General features: G+C 47.6%; 1 protein-coding gene and 2 long non-coding RNA genes across 9 annotated transcripts; 2 read left to right on the top strand and 1 right to left on the bottom strand.

Annotated features, from left to right (window-relative positions):
• Nucleotides 1–3,920: 3,920 nt before the first annotated feature.
• On the top strand, nucleotides 3,921–4,925 carry LOC127915666 (uncharacterized). Of its 7 annotated transcripts, none has more exons than XR_008091548.1 (4): nucleotides 3,921–4,064; nucleotides 4,100–4,437; nucleotides 4,682–4,745; nucleotides 4,779–4,925. It is a non-coding gene; the product is annotated as an uncharacterized LOC127915666 (long non-coding RNA). The 7 variants fall into 7 exon arrangements; XR_008091550.1 differs by having other exon boundaries at nucleotides 4,100–4,402; XR_008091549.1 differs by having other exon boundaries at nucleotides 4,100–4,321; nucleotides 4,532–4,745.
• Nucleotides 4,926–5,607: 682 nt separating this feature from the next.
• Nucleotides 5,608–21,839, bottom strand: cdc25b (cell division cycle 25B). Its single transcript, XM_052495926.1, is given in 13 exon segments — nucleotides 5,608–5,686; nucleotides 5,799–5,947; nucleotides 6,105–6,280; nucleotides 6,283–6,366; nucleotides 6,369–6,462; nucleotides 9,299–9,448; nucleotides 12,983–13,174; nucleotides 14,452–14,667; nucleotides 15,321–15,624; nucleotides 16,005–16,046; nucleotides 20,288–20,333; nucleotides 20,771–20,856; nucleotides 21,110–21,839. Coding segments are annotated over 12 exon segments (1,728 nt in total). The 5' UTR covers nucleotides 21,307–21,839; the 3' UTR covers nucleotides 5,608–5,686; nucleotides 5,799–5,806.
• LOC127915667 (uncharacterized) lies at nucleotides 6,459–7,746 on the top strand. Its single transcript, XR_008091556.1, has 4 exons — nucleotides 6,459–6,554; nucleotides 6,696–7,261; nucleotides 7,564–7,672; nucleotides 7,704–7,746. It is a non-coding gene; the product is annotated as an uncharacterized LOC127915667 (long non-coding RNA).
• Nucleotides 21,840–24,378: the final 2,539 nt, after the last annotated feature.

Raw genomic sequence — 24,378 nt, forward strand, 5'->3', positions numbered from 1 at the left:
ACACCTGTTGTATTCAGCATTTCACTGTGAGGTATACTACACCTGTTGTATTCAGCATTTCACTGTAAGGTCTTCTACACCTGTTGTATTCAGCATTTCACTGTAAGGTCTACAACACCTGTTGTATTCAGCATTTCACTGTAAGGTCTTCTACACCTGTTGTATTCAGCATTTCACTGTAAGGTCTACTACACCTGTTGTATTCAGCATTTCACTGTGAGGTCTACTACACCTGTTGTATTCAGCATTTCACTGTAAGGTCTACTACACCTGTTGTATTCAGCATTTCACTGTAAGGTCTACAACACCTGTTGTATTCAGCATTTCACTGTAAGGTCTACAACACCTGTTGTATTCAGCATTTCACTGTAAGGTCTTCTACACCTGTTGTATTCAGCATTTCACTGTAAGGTCTACTACACCTGTTGTATTCAGCATTTCACTGTAAGGTCTACTACACCTGTTGTATTCAGCATTTCACTGTGAGGTCTACTACACCTGTTGTATTCAGCATTTCACTGTAAGGTCTACTACACCTGTTGTATTCAGCATTTCACTGTAAGGTCTTCTACACCTGTTGTATTCAGCATTTCACTGTAAGGTCTACAACACCTGTTGTATTCGGCATTTCACTGTAAGGTCTACAACACCTGTTGTATTCGGCATTTCACTGTAAGGTCTACAACACCTGTTGTATTCAGCATTTCTCTGTAAGGTCTACTACACCTGTTGTATTCAGCATTTCACTGTAAGGTCGACTACACCTGTTGTATTCAGCATTTCACTGTAAGGTCTACTACACCTGTTGTATTCAGCATTTCACTGTAAGGTCTACTACACCTGTTGTATTCAGCATTTCACTGTGAGGTCTTCTACACCTGTTGTATTCAGCATTTCACTGTAAGGTCATCTACACCTGTTGTATTCAGCATTTCACTGTAAGGTCTACTACACCTGTTGTATTCAGCATTTCACTGTGAGGTCTACTACACCTGTTGTATTCAGCATTTCACTGTACGGTCTACTACACCTGTTGTATTCAGCATTTCACTGTGAGGTCTACTACACCTGTTGTATTCAGCATTTCACTGTAAGGTCTACTACACCTGTTGTATTCAGGATTTCACTGTGAGGTCTACTACACCTGTTGTATTCAGCATTTCACTGTGAGGTCTACTACACCTGTTGTATTCAGCATTTCACTGTAAGGTCTACTATACCTGTTGTATTCAGCATTTCACTGTAAGGTCTACTACACCTGTTGTATTCAGCATTTCACTGTGAGGTCTACTACACCTGTTGTATTCAGCATTTCACTGTAAGGTCTACTACACCTGTTGTATTCAGCATTTCACTGTAAGGTCTACTAAACCTGTTGTATTCAGCATTTCACTGAGGTCTTCTACACCTGTTGTATTCAGCATTTCACTGTGAGGTCTACTAAACCTGTTGTATTCAGCATTTCACTGTGAGGTCTACTAAACCTGTTGTATTCAGCATTTCACTGTAAGGTCTACTATACCTGTTGTATTCAGCATTTCACTGTGAGGTCTACTACACCTGCTGTATTCAGCATTTCACTGTAAGGTCTACTACACCTGTTGTATTCAGCATTTCACTGTGAGGTCTACTACACCTGTTGTATTCAGCATTTCACTGTACGGTCTACTACACCTGTTGTATTCAGCATTTCACTGTGAGGTCTACTACACCTGTTGTATTCAGCATTTCACTGTAAGGTCTACTACACCTGTTGTATTCAGGATTTCACTGTGAGGTCTACTACACCTGTTGTATTCAGCATTTCACTGTGAGGTCTACTACACCTGTTGTATTCAGCATTTCACTGTAAGGTCTACTACACCTGTTGTATTCAGGATTTCACTGTGAGGTCTACTACACCTGTTGTATTCAGCATTTCACTGTGAGGTCTACTACACCTGTTGTATTCAGCATTTCACTGTAAGGTCTACTATACCTGTTGTATTCAGCATTTCACTGTAAGGTCTACTACACCTGTTGTATTCAGCATTTCACTGTGAGGTCTACTAAACCTGTTGTATTCAGCATTTCACTGAGGTCTTCTACACCTGTTGTATTCAGCATTTCACTGTGAGGTCTACTAAACCTGTTGTATTCAGCATTTCACTGTAAGGTCTACTACACCTGTTGTATTCAGCATGTCACTGTGAGGTCTACTATACCTGTTGTATTCAGCATTTCACTGTAAGGTCTACTACACCTGTTGTATTCAGCATTTCACTGTGAGGTCTACTAAACCTGTTGTATTCAGCATTTCACTGTAAGGTCTACTATACCTGTTGTATTCAGCATTTCACTGTGAGGTCTACTACACCTGTTGTATTCAGCATTTCACTGTAAGGTCTACTATACCTGTTGTATTCAGCATTTCACTGTGAGGTCTACTAAACCTGTTGTATTCAGCATTTCACTGTGAGGTCTACTACACCTGTTGTATTCAGCATTTCACTGTAAGGTCTACTATACCTGTTGTATTCAGCATTTCACTGTGAGGTCTACTAAACCTGTTGTATTCAGCATTTCACTGTGAGGTCTACTACACCTGTTGTATTCAGCATTTCACTGTAAGGTCTACTACACCTGTTGTATTCAGCATTTCACTGTGAGGTCTACTACACCTGTTGTATTCAGCATTTCACTGTGAGGTCTACTACACCTGTTGTATTCAGCATTTCACTGTGAGGTCTACTACACCTGTTGTATTCAGCATTTCACTGTGAGGTCTACTACACCTGTTGTATTCAGCATTTCACTGTAAGGTCTACTACACCTGTTGTATTCAGCATTTCACTGTAAGGTCTACTATACCTGTTGTATTCAGCATTTCACTGTGAGGTCTACTACACCTGTTGTATTCACGTGACTAAACTGATTTGAAAGGCCTTTCAGCTGGCCAGTGATATCGTTGTCTGGATGAAACAGGAATTTCTATTAATTATGATGCAGAGGAAATTGGATCCATAGCTGACCCGTTGGGTTGTGTTTTAAAAGCGTTTGAAAATGAGGTGGACTTTTAAACCCCCCAAAAAAGAGGTTTCCGTTTCAAGCACATGTTTAATAGTGGATTGACTGTTTCTCTATGATCAGGTTAACTTCAGGAGGTTTCAGCCCCCTTTCAAAATAGGCAAATATAAGTCAAGAAATATGGATAAAAATTGACAAAATGAGATTTATTTCAGCAACTCTCCTTAGAACAAACATCTTTATCCACCATTCACTTCCGTGACAATCACTGACACACTTCCTGTTCACTCAGAAGGGCTCTTTGTGACCAACACAACATGGAGATAACGTGCGAATCCACAAATAGCACTCAACTGCCATAGGGCTCTGGTCAAAAGTAGTGCACTATATAGGGAGTAGCGTGCTATTTGTGAGACACTAGGTCCTCTGACAACTCGCTGACCCGCAGCAATTTAACATTTAACATTTCACTTCAAAGAGAACGCAAGGAAGGAAGTTTTCAAAAATGTACTTTTTGGTCAAAGAGGGCCGAAGCATGTGGACTGGTTAATTGTAGAATATCCCAAAATATTATTTGATTATCAATATCAAGAGCTGTACAAACTATACTTATTATAGAAGTTCTCACAATTCACAAAAAAAAAAAAAAACATCCAATACTAAGACACTTCCACATTACGAGGGGTGTGTGATTATGGCCTAAGGAGAGGCTTTCTACAAAAAAAATCTCACTTTCTTTTTTTAAAAACAAGTCTAAAAAACAAAAAATGCACACAGGAGGAACTCGAAATCGCCAAACACCCCCACGGCCATCTAAAAATAAAACACATTTTAAATTAAGTGCTTAATAAAATAGAGTAGTATTTATACAGCACATACAGAACTCGCATTTCATTCATTCATTCTGAGCAGCACATCTGTCCAGTGAGGAGACATCAGTTGGCCGGTTTTAAACTAGGTCGTTTTCAGTCCTCGTCGTGTCTGGCAGTGGTTAGATCTGGGTTCTGCAGTCATTAAACACAGTGGTCAGATCTGGGTTCTGCAGTCATTAAACAGTGGTCAGATCTGGGTTCTGCAGTCACATTAAACACAGTGGTCAGATCTGGGTTCTGCAGTCACATTAAACACAGTGGTCAGATCTGGGTTCTGCAGTCACATTAAACACAGTGGTCAGATCTTGGTTCTGCAGTCACATTAAACACAGTGGTCAGATCTGGGTTCTGCAGTCACATTAAACACAGTGGTCAGATCTGGGTTCTGCAGTCACATTAAACACAGTGGTCAGATCTGGGTTCTGCAGTCATTAAACACAGTGGTCAGATCTGGGTTCTGCAGTCATTAAACACAGTGGTCAGATCTGGGTTCTGCAGTCATTAAACACAGTGGTCAGATCTGGGTTCTGCAGTCATTAAACACAGTGGTCAGATCTGGGTTCTGCAGTCATTAAACACAGTGGTCAGATCTTGGTTCTGCAGTCATTAAACACAGTGGTCAGATCTGGGTTCTGCAGTCACATTAAACACAGTGGTCAGATCTTGGTTCTGCAGTCACATTAAACACAGTGGTCAGATCTGGGTTCTGCAGTCATTAAACAGTGGTCAGATCTTGGTTCTGCAGTCATTAAACACAGTGGTCAGATCTGGGTTCTGCAGTCAGAGGGGATGGTCAGTTCTAGGTTCTGCAGTCAGAGGGGATGGTCAGTTCTAGGTTCTGCAGTCAGAGGGGATGGTCAGTTCTAGGTTCTACAGTCAGAGGGGGATGGTCAGTTCTAGGTTCTGCAGTCAGAGGGGATGGCCAGACACTGGGAATAAAAGACAAGGGTAAAACTGGAACACCCAAAAACTCCTCTGGAGACTGGAAGGCTGTAGTGGTTTGGCTGGGGAGTGTAAGAGTGGCAAGGTAGTACAGGCTAGTGGTGGTGGCAGTGTGTTACAGCTCTCATGGCTAGAGGCAGTAGGGTTACAGGAGAGGGGGGCAGTAGGGTGACAGGAGAGGGGCAGTAGGGTTACGGGAGAGGGGGCAGTAGGGTGACAGGAGAGGGGGGGCAGTAGGGTGACAGGAGAGGGGGCAGTAGGGTGACAGGGAGGGGGGGCAGTAGGGTGACAGGGAGGGGGGCAGTAGGGTGACAGGGAGGGGGGCAGTAGGGTGACAGGAGAGGCGGGGGCAGTAGGGTGACAGGAGAGGCGGGGGCAGTAGGGTGACAGGAGAGGCGGGGGCAGTAGGGTGACAGGAGAGGCGGGGGCAGTAGGGTGACAGGAGAGGCGGGGGCAGTAGGGTGACAGGAGAGGCGGGGGCAGTAGGGTGACAGGAGAGGCGGGGGCAGTAGGGTGACAGGAGAGGCGGGGGCAGTAGGGTGACAGGAGAGGCGGGGGCAGTAGGGTGACAGGAGGCGGGGGCAGTAGGGTGACAGGAGGCGGGGGCAGTAGGGTGACAGGGAGGCGGGGGCAGTAGGGTGACAGGAGAGGCGGGGGCAGTAGGGTGACAGGGAGGCGGGGGCAGTAGGGTTACGGGGAGGGGGCAGTAGGGTTACGGGGAGGGGGGCAGTAGGGTTACGGGGAGGGGGCAGTAGGGACGGGGAGGGGGCAGTAGGGTTACGGGGGGGGGGACGGGGGGGGCAGTAGGGTTACGGGGAGGGGGGGGCAGTAGGGTTACGGGGAGGGGGGCAGTAGGGTTACGGGGAGGGGGGAGGGTTACGGGGGGGAGGGGGGCAGTAGGGTTACGGGGAGGGGGCAGTAGGGTTACGGGGAGGGGGGCAGTAGGGTTACGGGGAGGGGGGCAGTAGGGTTACGGGGGGGCGGGGCTACAGCTTCTTCAGTCTGCTGTACAGTCCCCTCTTGCTGCGCTCCCCGGCCCAGGTCCTGCTCTTCAGTCTGAACTTCCTCAGGTCCTCTTTAAAGTCCTGGTGGTGCATGGGCCGGTACCCCTGGGGCTCACACTGCATCTGAAGTTAAAATAGAGTCTCCATCAATGCATTGCGATTAAAATGTGTAGTAGCCAAACAGTAGCCACAGAAACAAAAATATTAATGTCAACAAATTCACTTTTGATTATTAGTGATAAAGTCATCAAAATGTTTCAGAAGTATGATTGTGTTTTACCCGGAAGTCAGGGAAGAACTCTTTGTATCCTCCCTTGAGAATGTAGATTTCTGGGTAGTGCAGGTTAGGGTACTCGTTCATCGTCCTGTCCCTCTCACGTACGAAACGACACATCCTGGGCCCTCGCTCTGAGGAGAACTCACAGTGGAAGACGAGGAGGACCCTGTGGTCAGGGGAGAGGGGGCGATGGGGGTGCGTAGGAGGTACTCCTCCACCTGCTCCTCCTGGTAGAGGTTCAGGGCTCCTTTGATGTGGCCCCCTCAAACTCATACGGGTAGCGACAGTCAATCACCACGATCCTCTCGACAACGTGATGCAGCTGGCAGAGCGGACACCATCAGGAACAGACGGACACCATCTGAGGAACAGACAGACAGGTTAGTCCCAGGTTATAGAGGATCCATCTGAGGGACAGACAGGTTATAGAGGACCCATCTGAGGAACAGACAGGTTATAGAGGACCCATCTGAGGAACAGGGACAGACAGGTTATAGAGGATCCATCTGAGGAACAGACAGACAGGTTATAGAGGATCCATCTGAGGGACAGACAGGTTAGTCCCAGGTTATAGAGGACCCATCTGAGGAACAGACAGGTTATAGAGGACCCATCTGAGGAACAGACAGACAGGTTATAGAGGACCCATCTGAGGAACAGACAGGTTATAGAGGACCCATCTGAGGAACAGACAGGTTATAGAGGACCCATCTGAGGAACAGACAGGTTATAGAGGACCCATCTGAGGGACAGACAGGTTATAGAGGACCCATCTGAGGGACAGACAGGTTATAGAGGACCCATCTGAGGAACAGACAGGTTATAGAGGACCCATCTGAGGAACAGACAGACAGGTTATAGAGGATCCATCTGAGGAACAGACAGACAGGTTATAGAGGATCCATCTGAGGAACAGACAGGTTATAGAGGACCCATCTGAGGAACAGACAGGTTATAGAGGACCCATCTGAGGAACAGACAGACAGGTTATAGAGGATCCATCTGAGGAACAGACAGACAGGTTATAGAGGATCCATCTGAGGGACAGACAGGTTAGTCCCAGGTTATAGAGGACCCATCTGAGGAACAGACAGGTTATAGAGGACCCATCTGAGGAACAGACAGACAGGTTATAGAGGACCCATCTGAGGAACAGACAGGTTATAGAGGACCCATCTGAGGAACAGACAGACAGGTTATAGAGGATCCATCTGAGGAACAGACAGGTTATAGAGGATCCATCTGAGGAACAGACAGGTTAGTCCCAGGTTATAGAGGACCCATCTGAGGAACAGACAGGTTATAGAGGACCCATCTGAGGAACAGACAGACAGGTTATAGAGGATCCATCTGAGGAACAGACAGACAGGTTATAGAGGATCCATCTGAGGAACAGACAGGTTATAGAGGACCCATCTGAGGAACAGACAGACAGGTTATAGAGGATCCATCTGAGGAACAGACAGGTTATAGAGGACCCATCTGAGGAACAGACAGACAGGTTATAGAGGACCCATCTGAGGAACAGACAGACAGGTTATAGAGGACCCATCTGAGGAACAGACAGACAGGTTATAGAGGACCCATCTGAGGAACAGACAGGTTATAGAGGATCCATCTGAGGGACAGACAGGTTAGTCCCAGGTTAGAGCCAATACTTAAGAGCATGATTATATGCAAAAACATTCGTATTACCATCAATTTAATAATTTTGTGCAATAAACTGATTTAAAAAATGTTTATGCAACTGTCCATTTTTAACTTAATGACAGGACTCGGGTTCATCAAACATTCAGGAAATGCATAAATCGACATTGATGTGCAACCTGTCAGAATGAGACATCTGGTCTCTTGATCTATGCTTCTAAACCTCCACTATTCACCACGCGAGGAAGGAGGCACTCCGTGACAGATATTTAAACTCTCGTTGCTCGATTGATCGATCAATTAGCCTACGTGGCCTCCGAATGACCCGTGTCAAAATCGCCAGTTGGCAACCAATCCCAAACAGGAGGAATTGGCAAACTTTCTCAGTGTTCAGCGCAACTCATAAACAATGACAAATAAATCAATAGATAATAGTAAATAAGGTTATTCAAGCAATAATAATAATAATAATAAACACTAGAGCAGTAAAAACTATACATCCAGAAAATGTAAGAAAATGTTTAAACCAGGTCTGGTAGTCCGTCCCCCGTAACACCAGGGTCCGTCCCCCGTAGCACCAGGGTCCGTCCCCCGTAGCACCAGGGTCCGTCCCCCGTAGCACCAGGGTCCGTCCCCCGTAACACCAGGGTCCGTCCCCCGTAACACCAGGGTCCGTCCCCCGTAACACCAGGGTCCGTCCCCCGTAACACCAGGGTCCGTCCCCCGTAACACCAGGGTCCGTCCCCCGTAACACCAGGGTCCGTCCCCATAACACCAGGGTCCGTCCCGTAACACCAGGGTCCGTAACACCCCGTAACACCAGGGTCCGTCCCCATAACACCAGGGTCCGTCCCCCGTAACACCAGGGTCCGTCCCCATAACACCAGGGTCCGTCCCCGTAACACCAGGGTCCGTCCCCGTAACACCAGGGTCCGTCCCCGTAACACCAGGGTCCGTCCCCATAACACCAGGGTCCGTCACCAGGGTCCGTCCCCATAACACCAGGGTCCGTCCCCATAACACCAGGGTCCGTCCCCATAACACCAGGGTCCGTCCCCATAACACCAGGGTCCGTCCCCATAACACCAGGGTCCGTCCCCATAACACCAGGGTCCGTCCCCATAACACCAGGGTCCGTCCCCATAACACCAGGGTCCGTCCCCATAACACCAGGGTCTACCTGGTGGTCTGAAAGGGCAATAAAGGACCAAATGGAAATGGTATTCTCTTTGTATGTAGAATCGACAACTTCCTACTGAATATTTGACTACCGTACGATATATTACTAGAGGCCTTATAAATAAAAATAAATAAAAAAAGTTAGTTCAAGGAGTGTTTACTAGTCAAATAAGCTCAAGGGGCTTGGCAGGTTAGAGGTTGTGAGGCGAGAAGACCAGGGACCTTGATCAAACACCCCATGCGCTCTGGTCAAAAGTAGTGCACTACATAGGGAATAGGGTGCCAGTTCTGGTCAAAAGTAGTGCACTACATAGGGGATACCAGGGGTGATTAGACACATGGCTGTGTCATATAACAGCAGTAGTTCTCACCATCTCAGGAGTGATGTATTTCAGGTCCTGGTGTTTACCCTCCACGGTGGACAGGACAAAGGGTTTGGTGAAATCTCCGATCAGCTCTACGTCCTGGTCAGACTCACTAGTGTCCAGCAGCTTCTCAATCTCAGTGTGGTTACAGAACGTCTAGGAGGGGGAGAGAGAGAGATCCCTGGTTACAGAACGACTAGGAAGGAGAGAGAGATCCCTGGTTACAGAACAACTAGGAAGGAGAGAGAGATCCCTGGCTACAGAACGACTAGGAAGGAGAGAGAGATCCCTGGCTACAGAACGACTAGGAAGGGAGAGAGATCCCTGGCTACAGAACGACTATCCCTGGCTACAGAAGGAGAGAGATCCCTGGCTACAGAACGACTAGGAAGGAGAGAGAGATCCCTGGCTACAGAACGACTAGGAAGGAGAGAGAGATCCCTGGCTACAGAACGACTAGGAAGGAGAGAGAGATCCCTGGCTACAGAACGACTAGGAAGGAGAGAGAGAGATCCCTGGCTACAGAACGACTAGGAAGGAGAGAGAGAGATCCCTGGCTACAGAACGACTAGGAAGGAGAGAGAGAGATCCCTGGCTACAGAACGACTAGGAAGGAGAGAGAGAGATCCCTGGCTACAGAACGACTAGGAAGGAGAGAGAGAGATCCCTGGCTACAGAACGACTAGGAAGGAGAGAGAGATCCCTGGTTACAGAACGTCTAGGAGGGGGAGAGAGAGAGAGAGATCCCTGGTTACAGAACGACTAGGAGGAAGGAGAGAGAGATCCCTGGTTACAGAACGACTAGGAAGGAGAGAGAGATCCCTGGCTACAGAACGACTAGGAAGGAGAGAGAGATCCCTGGCTACAGAACGACTAGGAAGGAGAGAGAGATCCCTGGCTACAGAACGACTAGGAAGGAGAGAGAGATCCCTGGTTACAGAACGACTAGGAAGGAGAGAGAGCGAGAGAGAGATCTCTGCAGTCAGACAAAGCAGAATCTTTGATTGACAAACCACCTTGCATCCCAAAAAACACCTCATTATGTGATATTAGAGATTGTATCTTTGCTTAATCTGATCCCTTCAAACAGGCTGACTGTAGGGGGTGGAGACTAGAGAAATCATAGTCGGTCGACCTCAACGCCGATACAGATTATTGGAGGGCCAAAAAAGCCGATACCGATCAAATCGGCCAGTTTTTATTTATAATAACGACAATTACAACAATACTGAATTAACACATCAAACAAATCAATTTAGCCTCAAATAAATCATGAAACATGTTCAATATGGTTTAAATAATGCAAAAACAAAGAGAGAACATATGAAAGCTGTTGGTTCCTTTTAACAGGAGTCTTCAATATTCCCAGGTAAGAAGTTTTAGGTTGTAGTTATTTTAGGAATTATAGGACTATTTCCCTCTATACCATTTGTATTTCATTAACCTTTGACTATTGGATGTTCTTACAGGCACTTTAGTTGCCAGTGTAACAGTATAGCTTCCGTCCCTCTCCTCGCTCCTCCCTGGGCTCGAACCAGCAACACAACGACAACAGCCACCACATCAAAGCAGCATTACCCATGCAGAGCAAGGGAAACAACCACCCCAAGGCTCAGAGCGAGTGATGTTTGAAACGCTATTAGCGCGTGCAAACTAGCGAGCCATTTCACTTCAGTTACACCAGCCTCATCTCAGGAGTTGATAGGTTTGAAGTCATAAACAGCACGATGCTTGACACACAACGAAGAGCTGCTGACAAAACACACAAAAGTGCTGTTTGAATGAATGTTTACGCGCCTGCTTCTGCCTACCACCGCTCAGTCAGATTATATGCAACGCAGGACACGCTAGATAATATCTAGTAATATCAACCATGTGTAGTTAACTAGTGATTATGATTGTTTTTTATAAAGATAAGTTTAATGCTAGCTAGCATTGGTTTACTGCATTTGCGTAACAGGCAGTCAGTCTCCTTGTGGAGTGCAACGAGAGAGAGGCAGGTCGTTATTGCGTTGGACTAGTTAACTGTAAGGTTGCAAGATTGGATCCCCCGAGCTGACGAGAAAATCTGTCCTTCTGCCCCTGAACTAGGCAGTTAACCCAACGTTTCTCATTGAAAATAAGAACGTGTCCTTAACCGACTTGCCTAGTTAAATAAAAATAAAGATTAAATAAAGGTATATAAAAAAATATTTTAAAAAGCGCCCAAAAATACTGATTTCTGGTTGTTATGACAACTTGAAAATCGGCCCTAATTAAATCGGTCGACCCCTAGTGGAGGGGCATTGAGCAGGGAGGACCAGGTGACTGTAGGGGCGGAGACATTGAGCAGGGAGGACCGGGTGACTGTAGGGGCGGAGACATTGAGCAGGGAGGACCGGGTGACTGGAGGGGCGGAGACATTGAGCAGGGAGGACCGGGTGACTGGAGGGGCGGAGACATTGAGCAGGGAGGACCGGGTGACTGGAGGGGCGGAGACATTGAGCAGGGAGGACCAGGTGACTGGAGGGGCGGAGACATTGAGCAGGGAGGACCGGGTGACTGGAGGGGCGGAGACATTGAGCAGGGAGGACCGGGTGACTGGAGGGGCGGAGCCATTGAGCAGGGAGGACCAGGTGACTGGAGGGGCAGAGACATTGAGCAGGGAGGACCAGGTGACTGGAGGGGCGGAGCCATTGAGCAGGGAGGACCAGGTGACTGGAGGGGCGGAGACATTGAGCAGGGAGGACCAGGTGACTGTAGGGGCGGAGACCGGGTGACTGTAGGGGCGGAGACATTGCGCAGGGAGGACCAGGTGACTGTAGGGGCGGTGACATTGAGCAGGGAGGACCAGGTGACTGTAGGGGCGGAGACCGGGTGACTGTAGGGGCGGAGACATTGCGCAGGGAGGACCAGGTGACTGTAAGGGCGGTGACATTGAGCAGGGAGGACCAGGTGACTGGAGGGGCGGAGACATTGCGCAGGGAGGACCGGGTGACTGTAGGGGCGGTGACATTGAGCAGGGAGGACCGGGTGACTGTAGGGGCGGAGACATTGCGCAGGGAGGACCAGGTGACTAGAGGGGCGGAGACATTGAGCAGGGAGGACCAGGTGACTGGAGGGGCGGAGACATTGAGCAGGGAGGACCGGGTGACTGGAGGGGCGGAGACATTGAGCAGGGAGGACCAGGTGACTGTAGGGGCGGAGACCGGGTGACTGTAGGGGCGGAGACATTGCACAGGGAGGACCAGGTGACTGGAGGGGCAGAGACATTGAGCAGGGAGGACCAGGTGACTAGAGGGGCGGAGACATTGAGCAGGGAGGACCAGGTGACTGTAGGGGCGGAGACCGGGTGACTGTAGGGGCGGAGACATTGCGCAGGGAGGACCAGGTGACTGTAGGGGCGGTGACATTGAGCAGGGAGGACCAGGTGACTGGAGGGGCGGAGACATTGCGCAGGGAGGACCGGGTGACTGTAGGGGCGGTGACATTGAGCAGGGAGGACCGGGTGACTGGAGGGGCGGAGACATTGAGTAGGGAGGACCAGGTGACTGGAGGGGCGGTGACATTGAGTAGGGAGGACCAGGTGACTGGAGGGGCGGAGACATTGAGCAGGGAGGACCAGGTGACTAGACGGGCAGAGACATTGAGCAGGGAGGACCAGGTGACTGGAGGGGCAGAGACATTGAGCAGGGAGGACCAGGTACATACCATTTTTCTGGGAGAGCAGTCGCCCTGGTCCACGTTGGTGATGTGCGTTTCCACCAGGCTGCGTCGTCTCTTCACCCTGACCGGCGTGTTCTCATCCTGGGGACACTCAGGGCGCTTCAGGGGGGCGCGCTCCACCTGACTGGGCATGGAGGGGGAGCGGAACAGGCCCCTCGGCCGACAACGAGCCACCGGCTGAAGAGGAAGAGATTAGATTGGCACTCAATTATAAGATCTTATGGATGGACATATGCAGCAACCAAATCTAATGTAGTGAAAACAGGAGACATGGCCCCTGGGGGGGGCCCCCCTCCAGACTACATGGCCCCTGGGGGGGGCCCCCCTCCAGACTACATGGCCCCTGGGGGGGGGCCCCCCTCCAGACTACATGGCCCCTGGGGGGCCCCCTCCAGACTACATGGCCCCTGGGGGGCCCTCCAGACTACATGGCCCCTGGGGGCCCCTCCAGACTACATGGCCCCTGGGGGGGGCCCCTCCAGACTACATGGCCCCTTGGGGGCCCTCCAGACTACATGGCCCCTGGGGGGGGCCCTCCAGACTACATGGCCCCTGGGGGGGCCCTCCAGACTACATGGCCCCTGGGGGCCCTCCAGACTACATGGCCCCTGGGGGGGGGGCCCTCCAGACTACATGGCCCCTGGGGGGGCCCTCCAGACTACATGGCCCCTGGGGGGGGCCCTCCAGACTACATGGGGGGGCCCCCTCCAGACTACATGGCCCCTAGGGGCCCCCTCCAGACTACATGGCCCCTAGGGGGGGGGCCCCCTCCAGACTACATGGCCCCTAGGGGGGGGGCCCCCTCCAGACTACATGGCCCCTGGGGGGGGCCCCCTCCAGACTACATGGCCCCTGGGGAGGCCCCCCTCCAGACTACATGGCCCCTGGGGAGGCCCCTCCAGACTACATGGCCCCTGGGGAGCCCCCTCCAGACTACATGGGCCCCTGGGGAGCCCCCTCCAGACTACATGGGCCCCTGGGGAGCCCCTCCAGACTACATGGGCCCCTGGGGAGCCCCTCCAGACTACATGGGCCCCTGGGGAGCCCCTCCAGACTACATGGGCCCCTGGGGAGCCCCTCCAGACTACATGGGCCCCTGGGGAGCCCCTCCAGACTACATGGGCCCCTGGGGGCCCCTCCAGACTACATGGCCCCTGGGGGCCCCCTCCAGACTACATGGCCCCTGGGGGCCCCCTCCAGACTACATGGCCCCTGGGGGCCCCCTCCAGACTACATGGCCCCTGGGGGCCCCCTCCAGACTACATGGCCACTGGGGGCCCCCTCCAGACTACATGGCCCCTGGGGGCCCCTCCAGACTGCTCTATAGCGAAACCAAAAGTCTGCTGGTCATTTTAAAACCAAAGACAAATGAAATTATATCCACAGAAGGCCATACAGAAGACTCTTCATGGATCTCCATGGCAACGCCACTGTAGAAGAGGGGATGCTCCTACCGAGTCCACTGCAGTGTTGTCCCTCACAAGAGGAGCTGTCAGCAGGCTGGCCATCCCCGTGGGCATGTCACACTCCTCCTCCTCCTCACAGTCATCCAGAACTTCAAGGAAACCATCGTCATCCTCATTAAGGGAGCGGGTGAAGGAGGAGCGGCGCAGGACCATGGGACTGCTGTCGTCCAATGAGCTGAGGCGCTGCGACGAGGGTGGGGACAGCTGGAGAGAGGGAGGAGCAAAGGGTTAACTCGCCACACGGTGTCAGTCGCTCTGTTCTACTCGCCACACGGTGTCAGTCGCTCTGTTCTACTCGCCACACGGTGTCAGTCGCTCTGTTCTACTCGCCACACGGTGTCAGTCGCTCTGTTCTACTCGCCACACGGTGTCAGTCGCTCTGTTCTACTCGCCACACGGTGTCAGTCGCTCTGTTCTACTCGCCACACGGTGTCAGTCGCTCTGTTCTACTCGCCACACGGTGTCAGTCACTCTGTTCTACTCGCCACACGGTGTCAGTCACTCTGTTCTACTCGCCACACGGTGTCAGTCACTCTGTTCTACTCGCCACACGGTGTCAGTCACTCTGTTCTACTCGCCACACGGTGTCAGTCACTCTGTTCTACTCGCCACACGGTGTCAGTCACTCTGTTCTACTCGCCACACGGTGTCAGTCACTCTGTTCTACTCGCCACACGGTGTCAGTCACTCTGTTCTACTCGCCACACGGTGTCAGTCACTCTGTTCTACTCACCACACGGTGTCAGTCACTCTGTTCTACTCACCACACGGTGTCAGTCACTCTGTTCTACTCACCACACGGTGTCAGTCACTCTGTTCTACTCACCACATGGGGTCAGTCACTCTGTTCTACTCACCATGAGGGCTGGGGCAGAGTTGGGCCGACGGGCAAAGTCCTTGTTCTCTCCTCCTCCACTATGGAAGGACCTCCTACGGCAGCGTGACGCTGGCTTGGCGGGCTTCTTAAACTCGAAGCCCACCTCCTGGTTCTCCTTGTTGCCCTGCCAACCATGCCCAGAGGAGGCGGCTGTATCCTGGACTGAGCCGTAGGGTCCGAAGGCCCCGTAGCGGTGCTGCTGGCTCTCTGGGTCCGGACTCTTCAGAGCCGGACTGGAGCCTAACAGCAGTGGTAGAGAGTTGATTCTTCGGATTGGCATTTTACTGTGAAGAGAACGAACAAACAAATCTAGTTGAAAAACGCTGGATGGACACACTAGATCAATCATGACAAGGATTGTCCATGTTAATAATAATATGCCATTTAGCAGACGCTTTTATCCAAAGCGACTTACAGTCATGTGTGCATACATTCTACATATGTGTGGTCCCGGGAATCGAACCCACTACCCTGGCGTTACAAGCGCCATGCTCTACCAACTGTGCCACAGAAGGACCAAGAGTAATAATCCTAACGACTCGCCCAAGAGTGGAAAAATAAATTGTTGATTGGTTGTTGGTTGTTGGCAGCTGCACCACAACTAGCCAGTTCCATCTCCTGGAAACCAAGAGAGAGAGAGAGAGAGACTAGCTACATGACTTACTCGTTGGCAACTCTCCCAGACTGCACAACGGCCTCGTCAAACCTGCAGGACGGAGACAAACAATTCAGTCAGAGAATTATAGTGAGAAAGTTCTGAACCAGTGACTGAGCCAAGCAAGACCCCACCTAGGTAGGTGGCCTCAAATTATACCCTATTCCCCTGGTCGACAGTAGTGTTCTATATAGGGAATAGGGTCCTGGTCAACAGTAGTGTTCTATATAGGGAATAGGGTCCTGGTCTACAGTAGTGTTCTATATAGGGTCCTGGTCTACAGTAGTGTTCTATATAGGGTCCTGGTCAACAGTAGTGTTCTATATAGGGTCCTGGTCTACAGTAGTGTTCTATATAGGGTCCTGGTCTACAGTAGTGTTCTATATAGGGTCCTGGTCTACAGTAGTGTTCTATATAGGGTCCTGGTCTACAGTAGTGTTCTATATAGGGTCCTGGTCTACAGTAGTGTTCTATATAGGGTCCTGGTCTACAGTAGTGCACCACACAGAGTCCTGGTCAACAGTAGTGTTCTATATAGGGTCCTGGTCTACAGTAGTGCACCACACAGAGTCCTGGTCTACAGTAGTGCACCACACAGAGTCCTGGTCTACAGTAGTGTTCTATATAGGGTCCTGGTCTACAGTAGTGTTCTATATAGGGTCCTGGTCTACAGTAGTGCTCTATATAGGGTCCTGGTCTACAGTAGTGCACCACACAGAGTCCTGGTCAACAGTAGTGTTCTATATAGGGTCCAGGTCTACAGTAGTGTTCTATATAGGGTCCTGGTCAACAGTAGTGTTCTATATAGGGTCCTGGTCTACAGTAGTGCACCACACAGAGTCCTGGTCTACAGTAGTGTTCTATATAGGGTCCTGGTCTACAGTAGTGTTCTATATAGGGTCCTGGTCTACAGTAGTGTTCTATATAGGGTCCTGGTCTACAGTAGTGCACCACACAGAGTCCTGGTCAACAGTAGTGTTCTATATAGGGTCCAGGTCTACAGTAGTGTTCTATATAGGGTCCTGGTCAACAGTAGTGTTCTATATAGGGTCCTGGTCTACAGTAGTGCACCACACAGAGTCCTGGTCAACAGTAGTGTTCTATATAGGGTCCTGGTCTACAGTAGTGTTCTATATAGGGTCCTGGTCTACAGTAGTGTTCTATATAGGGTCCTGGTCTACAGTAGTGTTCTATATAGGGTCCTGGTCTACAGTAGTGTTCTATATAGGGTCCTGGTCTACAGTAGTGTTCTATATAGGGTCCTGGTCTACAGTAGTGTTCTATATAGGGTCCTGGTCTACAGTAGTGTTCTATATAGGGTCCTGGTCTACAGTAGTGTTCTATATAGGGTCCTGGTCTACAGTAGTGTTCTATATAGGGTCCTGGTCTACAGTAGTGTTCTATATAGGGTCCTGGTCTACAGTAGTGTTCTATATAGGGTCCTGGTCTACAGTAGTGTTCTATATAGGGTCCTGGTCTACAGTAGTGTTCTATATAGGGTCCTGGTCTACAGTAGTGTTCTATATAGGGTCCTGGTCTACAGTAGTGTTCTATATAGGGTCCTGGTCTACAGTAGTGTTCTATATAGGGTCCTGGTCTACAGTAGTGTTCTATATAGGGTCCTGGTCTACAGTAGTGTTCTATATAGGGTCCTGGTCTACAGTAGTGTTCTATATAGGGTCCTGGTCTACAGTAGTGTTCTATATAGGGTCCTGGTCTACAGTAGTGTTCTATATAGGGTCCTGGTCTACAGTAGTGTTCTATATAGGGTCCTGGTCTACAGTAGTGTTCTATATAGGGTCCTGGTCTACAGTAGTGTTCTATATAGGGTCCTGGTCTACAGTAGTGTTCTATATAGGGTCCTGGTCAACAGTAGTGTTCTATATAGGGTCCTGGTCTACAGTAGTGTTCTATATAGGGTCCTGGTCTACAGTAGTGCACCACACAGGGTCCTGGTCACGAATTGGCAACTCAATCATAAGCATCTCATCCAGGCAGGCCACTTGACTTCATTATATCAAAACAAAGTGAACAGGCTGTGTTGTTGGAGACAGACAGGAGGGTGTGTATTCCTAACAGTTCAACTGTTCTACCTTTGTTAGCGAACTAATACATAGAATAATAAAATGTATTTTTTTTTAAAGATACAGCGCCTTCAGAAGATAATAATGCTGTAATTGAAAATTGCACATCCAATGCAGACCACTGGCCCTTTAAGAATTTGCACCATGTGATTCTCACCAAATGTCTTCTTCTCGCACTATTCAAAGGCCACAATGGAAATAAACAGCTTTGAAGCTCATGTATGGTGGTCTGGGAATCAAACCCACTATCTTGGTGTTGCAAGTGCCAGTGCTCTACCAAGTGAGCTACAGAGCACCACAATTGGCAGCTAAACCAGTTAGACCGACAATAGAGCCTTGCTGGCTCTATTGAGAGAGGGGTAGAGGACCGGCGGTTTCAGCCCTGTGCTGGAGAAGAGGTGCAAGGGGTGGTGCCTCCCATTTCTTTCTGCAGCAGAGCAATGCCCACCTGTATGCTAAATAAGCAGTAAGGAGAGCTGAGTGAAAGAGGGGGGGGGGTACAGAGGATAGAGTCTGCTAATCTACCGTATGAAGGCGCTGGACTCAGCCCTTCTGCAAGGACCCTTTGTTTGCAGAGAGGAGAACGGAGGGGGCAGGAGTGCGTCTAGTTCAATGGGGAGAAAAGGGGGTGATTGAGTTTGTTCTCGTAACGACTGTAGGGGGCCTGGGGGGTACGAGGTGCCCCCATTCAATAGTTCTGGCGCAGAGCCCCCCTCCCCTTCACCATTCAAACCATAAGACAGGTCATGAGTGTGCCAAAAAAAAAAAAAAAAAAAACACTTCAACCCCCTCATCCCCCTAAAGAAGCTGCAGCGAGCCATTAAACAGCTGTACGGGAGCTGAATGAAAGGCCTCATGGACAAAATACTTGCAGCCAAGTGTTCACAGAAATTGGCAGATGTCTGAATATTCACAGAGAGCCTACCCACAGAGAGCCTACCCACAGAGAGCCTACCCACAGACACCCAAAAGAGAGCCTACCCACAGACACCCAAAAGAGAGCCTACCCACAGACACCCAAAAGAGAGCCTACCCACAGACACCCAGAAGAGAGACATAGTTTCATTGTCAGCTTGAGCCTAACTATGTAGATAATGGCGTATGGTTCAGCCAAACGTCAGCATTCAGCCAAATAAAATTTATTTGTCACATACACATGGTTAGCAGATGTTTAATGCAAATGTAGTGAAATGCTAGTGAGAAATACAGAAAACAAAAATACTGCAGTTTTCTAAGAACGCGAAGCGAGGCGACCATCTCTGACGGCGCCATCTTGAATAGCTTTGTGAGGATGCAGAAATTATTTAAATGTAGCTAGCTAATGTCACCTAGCTAGGTAGCCTATATTATAATATGACACTGATAACATTACAGGATATTTTATATTAGTATTGGAGGGGGTAGTTTGTTCATTATTGATATGCTAATGTTACTTGACCATGAAGGATGTTGTTCGTTAGCTAGCTAGCAGGAGTTCACTGTGTAGTCAGCTAATTTAACCCGATGAGAAAATAACCCCTTTTATATTGTCTGCATGTGCTTGTGGATTGTTGTAACTTGGGTTTGGTTGTATTATTTAATATGGTAATATGTTTCAGAATAAAAGTTGCTCTGATTGTTTACGTAGGTGAATGCTTACTGGCTACGGTGAGATTTATGGTAAATGGGGTGTTGCCTACCACGGCGAATGGTAAGGAAAGGATGCAACGCGGAAACGCTTGACACTCCTCGAGCTGGCGAAGCGGGAATAGGCCTATTACATAACAGCACCGGTCTGCTTCAGTAATACAGGGCAACAGGAATGGCATTGCATCTCTATGGGGGAAATGAATCATTAGTTGAAATGAGTGTAGATTGAGCATCTCCAGATCAGCCCATCACTCAACTCCTGTGATCAAATTTACTTACTGCCCCCCCCCCCCACAAAAAAAAAGAGAAACAGAAGGAATGTTCACCTATGATCATCTTATCTGCTAATTTACTCAATGAAAAATGGACACATCGAGCTGGGGAGATTTACCAACGGCACAATGACAGTGGGCCTAATCCCAGATCACAATAGATGAGACGGACTACCTAGCCATGCTCAGTTGGAATAAGACGGGGATTGGAGGAGAGTGGGGGAAATGGAGGAGAGAGGTAGGGAGAAAGGAAATGCCAATGCTACCACAGAGAGTGATGGTTAAAGACATGAGGACTATCATTTACCTCTCCTCAACATCCACAGGGTCTAAGGGGGAATCCATACCAAGACCTGGAGGAAGATTTAGAAACAAGTCCCAGTTAGCTGTTAGTTCATTGTTTCTATTTTAAAAACTGTTATAACTACGCGATGTACATTCTGAACACATTTACACAGGCCTAAACTTAAGGGTGGCACAGGAGAAAATATTCAATCCTGTAGTTTGCTCTTTTTTTCCCTGTAAGTAAATTAAATATTTAAATCCTATAAATGTCCTGTACTGGCACCATTTCCCACCCCCCAGGCTTTCAATGTGGTCAAACTGCAAAAGGAAGAGAAGAACTAGAAAGAACAGAGGACATGACAAAATATAAGGCCTATATGGTATGAACAAAACAAAAAAACAAATAAATAGTTCATAGTTTAAGTAGGAAGCTATTGTCTCCATCTTATTTACACTTTTTTTGGGGGGGTGAAACATTTGCAGCTATCGTATTATGTTGTTTTACCAGCATCAGACGAGCAGTCGGAGGCGAAAGAGGGCATCTTCAGGAGGGGCACATGTCCTTTCCTCTTGGGAGTTTCACATTGTTGGCTGTAAAAAGCAAAAATGGGTCCACAATCAGACAACTTTGCTAATATTCAGCAAGTTATCCATTTTCATTGGCTTGAAATAAACACGTGGTTAGTTAACTAGAGTAGCTACATTTTGTGTCGTGTTATTCAGCAAACTAGCCTAACGTTAGCTAGCAAACCAACCAAGAGTATCATGCCGTTCACAACCAGTTAGCTAGTATGGGAAACATAGCCAACTAGGCAAAAACACACGTTTTATGAGAGCCTCTTACCTTCCAAGTCCAGCTAGATTGTTCATGTTTAAGGCCAGATTAGTGACGGGCGACAGTACATTTGTTGAAGCAAGAGAGAAGAGATGATTCTTGATGCAAGTCGAAGCCATGTCGGGCAGCGACAGTGAGGAAAGGCCGTGGATTCTGTCGGGCCTGTTGTTAGAGCTGAAATCGCTGATAACGTTTTTAAAATCCATTTTTAACAAAGCTAGCTAAAATATCTATATATATATATAATTATTTTTTTAATATATCAGTTCGGAGGTCCAAAAATCATTAAACGTAGACAAATCGGAAAGATTTGTAACAACTAATGTTACTGTTAAGTTAGCTAGCATCCAAATGAAGAATTTGCAGAATTAGTTTGTAATGAAAACAAAACAACCACGACAAGCTGTTTGCAGACTCTGTCTTGCTAAAAAAAAAAAAATAACAAACAAAAATCGATTAATAAATATATATATATTGTCTGGAAGTATATATTTGATATACTGTCAGAGAGCTGCATTAAGATGTACTCTCCCTGACAGTCCGACTCAACTTCTGAGAAAGAAATGCAGCTGTCTGTATTTAGGTTCAAAATAAAAATTAAAAAAAACTCAAGAGCGGCAATAACTTCAGCCAATCAGCTGGGTCGTTACATCCTGCACGTCCAATCAGAGGCGGGTTCCTACTTCTCCCTTTTTTTGTCTTTCAAGGGAAAAGGGGGCGGGATGTCATTTCCCGTAACGTACATGTCTACGAACCAATCAAAGTGCATCATAGGCGGTATAAATCATGACGGGTAGCCAATAAGATGCGTATTCTTTCTTTCGAGGGGGGATGCAGAATTTTTATAGATTTTTTTTCCCGCGGAAGATTTGAAGCGCCAGCTGAAGAATAACCACATGACCAACACAACCAATCACACAGCAAGGCCATTCATAAAGCCACAGCTGTCTTTCCAACTACTAAGAGCATAAATAATAATAGCCTTTTTTTTTTTTCTTCCCTTCTCTCCACAATAAATGATAGATTAAGAAATTACAGTTGATTGAATAACAATGTTATTTACTGTATGAGGGCTATGTAACATGTTCTCTTCTCATTTACTTTACAGTTTCACCCACAATAAACAAAGGAAGTACGGAGGACCTTTCGATTAAGAAAGGATGTATGTGGTGCTCACATTAATTCCGTGTTGCCAAAGCCCATGTCAACATCATAAACCCACCTGATGTTTACCCTTTACTCTGAATATAAGCCAAGTACGCTAAATGGCTGTCCTGCTACATGAAGAACTGTCTAAAGTTCCCTTGCCTCATTAAAAAAAAAAAAAGGTGTAATTGAGCACAGACTGGTCCTCCCCCGGTTGCACAAAGCACAGTGAATTCAGCCTATACACTTCCACTCAAACTTGCTAACAGTGTCTAGTACAGTCTGTTATTGTCATTTTTAACAAATAAGATATGGTTCATTTTGATTGGTTAAATATGGTTTGTTATTATAGCCTACAAGCTCGACAACAACAATGGTTAGCCTGCACCCTGGATTAACATGTATAAAAAGTGGAAGTTGTACCACCACATAGAATGGACTCGCCCTCATGGTCAACTACAGACGGCAAAAACAGTATAAACTCTTCACTGAGTGAGAGGCTCTTTAATACATATATCTACTAACTGGGGGTAACAGTCACATTGCATCTCTGTTGTCTATGTAGCTTACGTCATGGCAACATAGCCCTGCAGCTACCCCCATTCCGTTCCTTACAAAATGGCCGACAGACAAAAGTTGAGCCTATCACCACAATGGGTTTAAAAACGCTTGACTGTAATGTGGGATCTTAAATGTGTGTCCCATGACTTCACCATGTGTTGTCACTTGCATATTGCCTCCTGATTGACCATATACTTAATGAGGGCCTGTGGGATTGTAGGGGTTCATGAGGAAAGCATCGCTCTCTATTGTGGCTTGTAACGTGAAGCAACGTCAAGTTAACAATACATCTGCCTTGACAAAGATACACCGTTAGTAGTTATTTTACTCACGTACAGACACATTTGATTAAACTACACACCACAGATGGAGATAGTAATGCGAATATTTGACTTCACTGTGTAACAGCAGGCCTAGTTAAGGGGCCAAATTGTCGTAGCATTAGCATTAGGTTCTCAAAAATCATATATTGGTTCTCAAATAATTTTCAATAAAATATTTTAAATGTAGGTTTGGGGAAAAAGTAGCATTTAGCAAATTCTAAATATAATATATGTAGGTTCTAAAGTACAGCATTAGGTTCTCAAAGGTGCATTTAGCACCTCATTTAGCAAGGTTCTCAAAGTAGCATTTAGCATTAGGTTCTCAAATGCATTTAGCATAGGCTGAGCATTTTTAGGTTCTGTAGCATTTAGCATTAGGTTCTCAAAGGTGCATTTAGCATTAGGTTCTCAAAGTAGCATTTAGCATTAGGTTCTCAAAGTAGCATTTAGCATTAGGTTCTCAAAGTAGCATTTAGCATTAGGTTCTCAAAGTAGCATTTAGCATTAGGTTCTCAAAGGTGCATTTAGCATTAGGTTCTCAAAGTAGCATTTAGCATTAGGTTCTCAAAGTAGCATTTAGCATTAGGTTCTCAAAGTAGCATTTAGCATTAGGTTCTCAAAGTAGCATTTAGCATTAGGTTCTCAAAGGTGCATTTAGCATTAGGTTCTCAAAGTAGCATTTAGCATTAGGTTCTCAAAGTAGCATTTAGCATTAGGTTCTCAAAGTAGCATTTAGCATTAGGTTCTCAAAGTAGCATTTAGCATTAGGTTCTCAAAGTAGCATTTAGCATTAGGTTCTCAAAGTAGCATTTAGCATTAGGTTCTCAAAGTAGCATTTAGCATTAGGTTCTCAAAGTAGCATTTAGCATTAGGTTCTCAAAGTAGCATTTAGCATTAGGTTCTCAAAGTAGCATTTAGCATTAGGTTCTCAAAGGTGCATTTAGCATTGAGTTGTAGTTGAAAATCCATTCTGCAGCTATTGAGGTCTCGCCAACCTGACAGGTATGAAACAGCAACAAATGAAGGAGTTGTTTATTCGAAAAGACATTTGAACATAGAACATACAGTATCTTTAAATATATATATTAGGTTTTAAAGCATTAGGTTCTAGTAAGATTTTCATTAGGTTCTCAAAGTTAGCAGGTTCCAATGCCTGTTTGCCTGAGGCTGACCCCACGTTGGGCTGGTGGCCGAGAGGTTGCTGGTTCAGGTCCCCGAGTCGACTGGGTGTGGGATTTGTCGATGTGA

Source organism: Oncorhynchus keta, chromosome 35 (genome assembly GCF_023373465.1).
Source record: "Oncorhynchus keta strain PuntledgeMale-10-30-2019 chromosome 35, Oket_V2, whole genome shotgun sequence".
Lineage (NCBI taxonomy): Eukaryota > Metazoa > Chordata > Actinopteri > Salmoniformes > Salmonidae > Oncorhynchus > Oncorhynchus keta.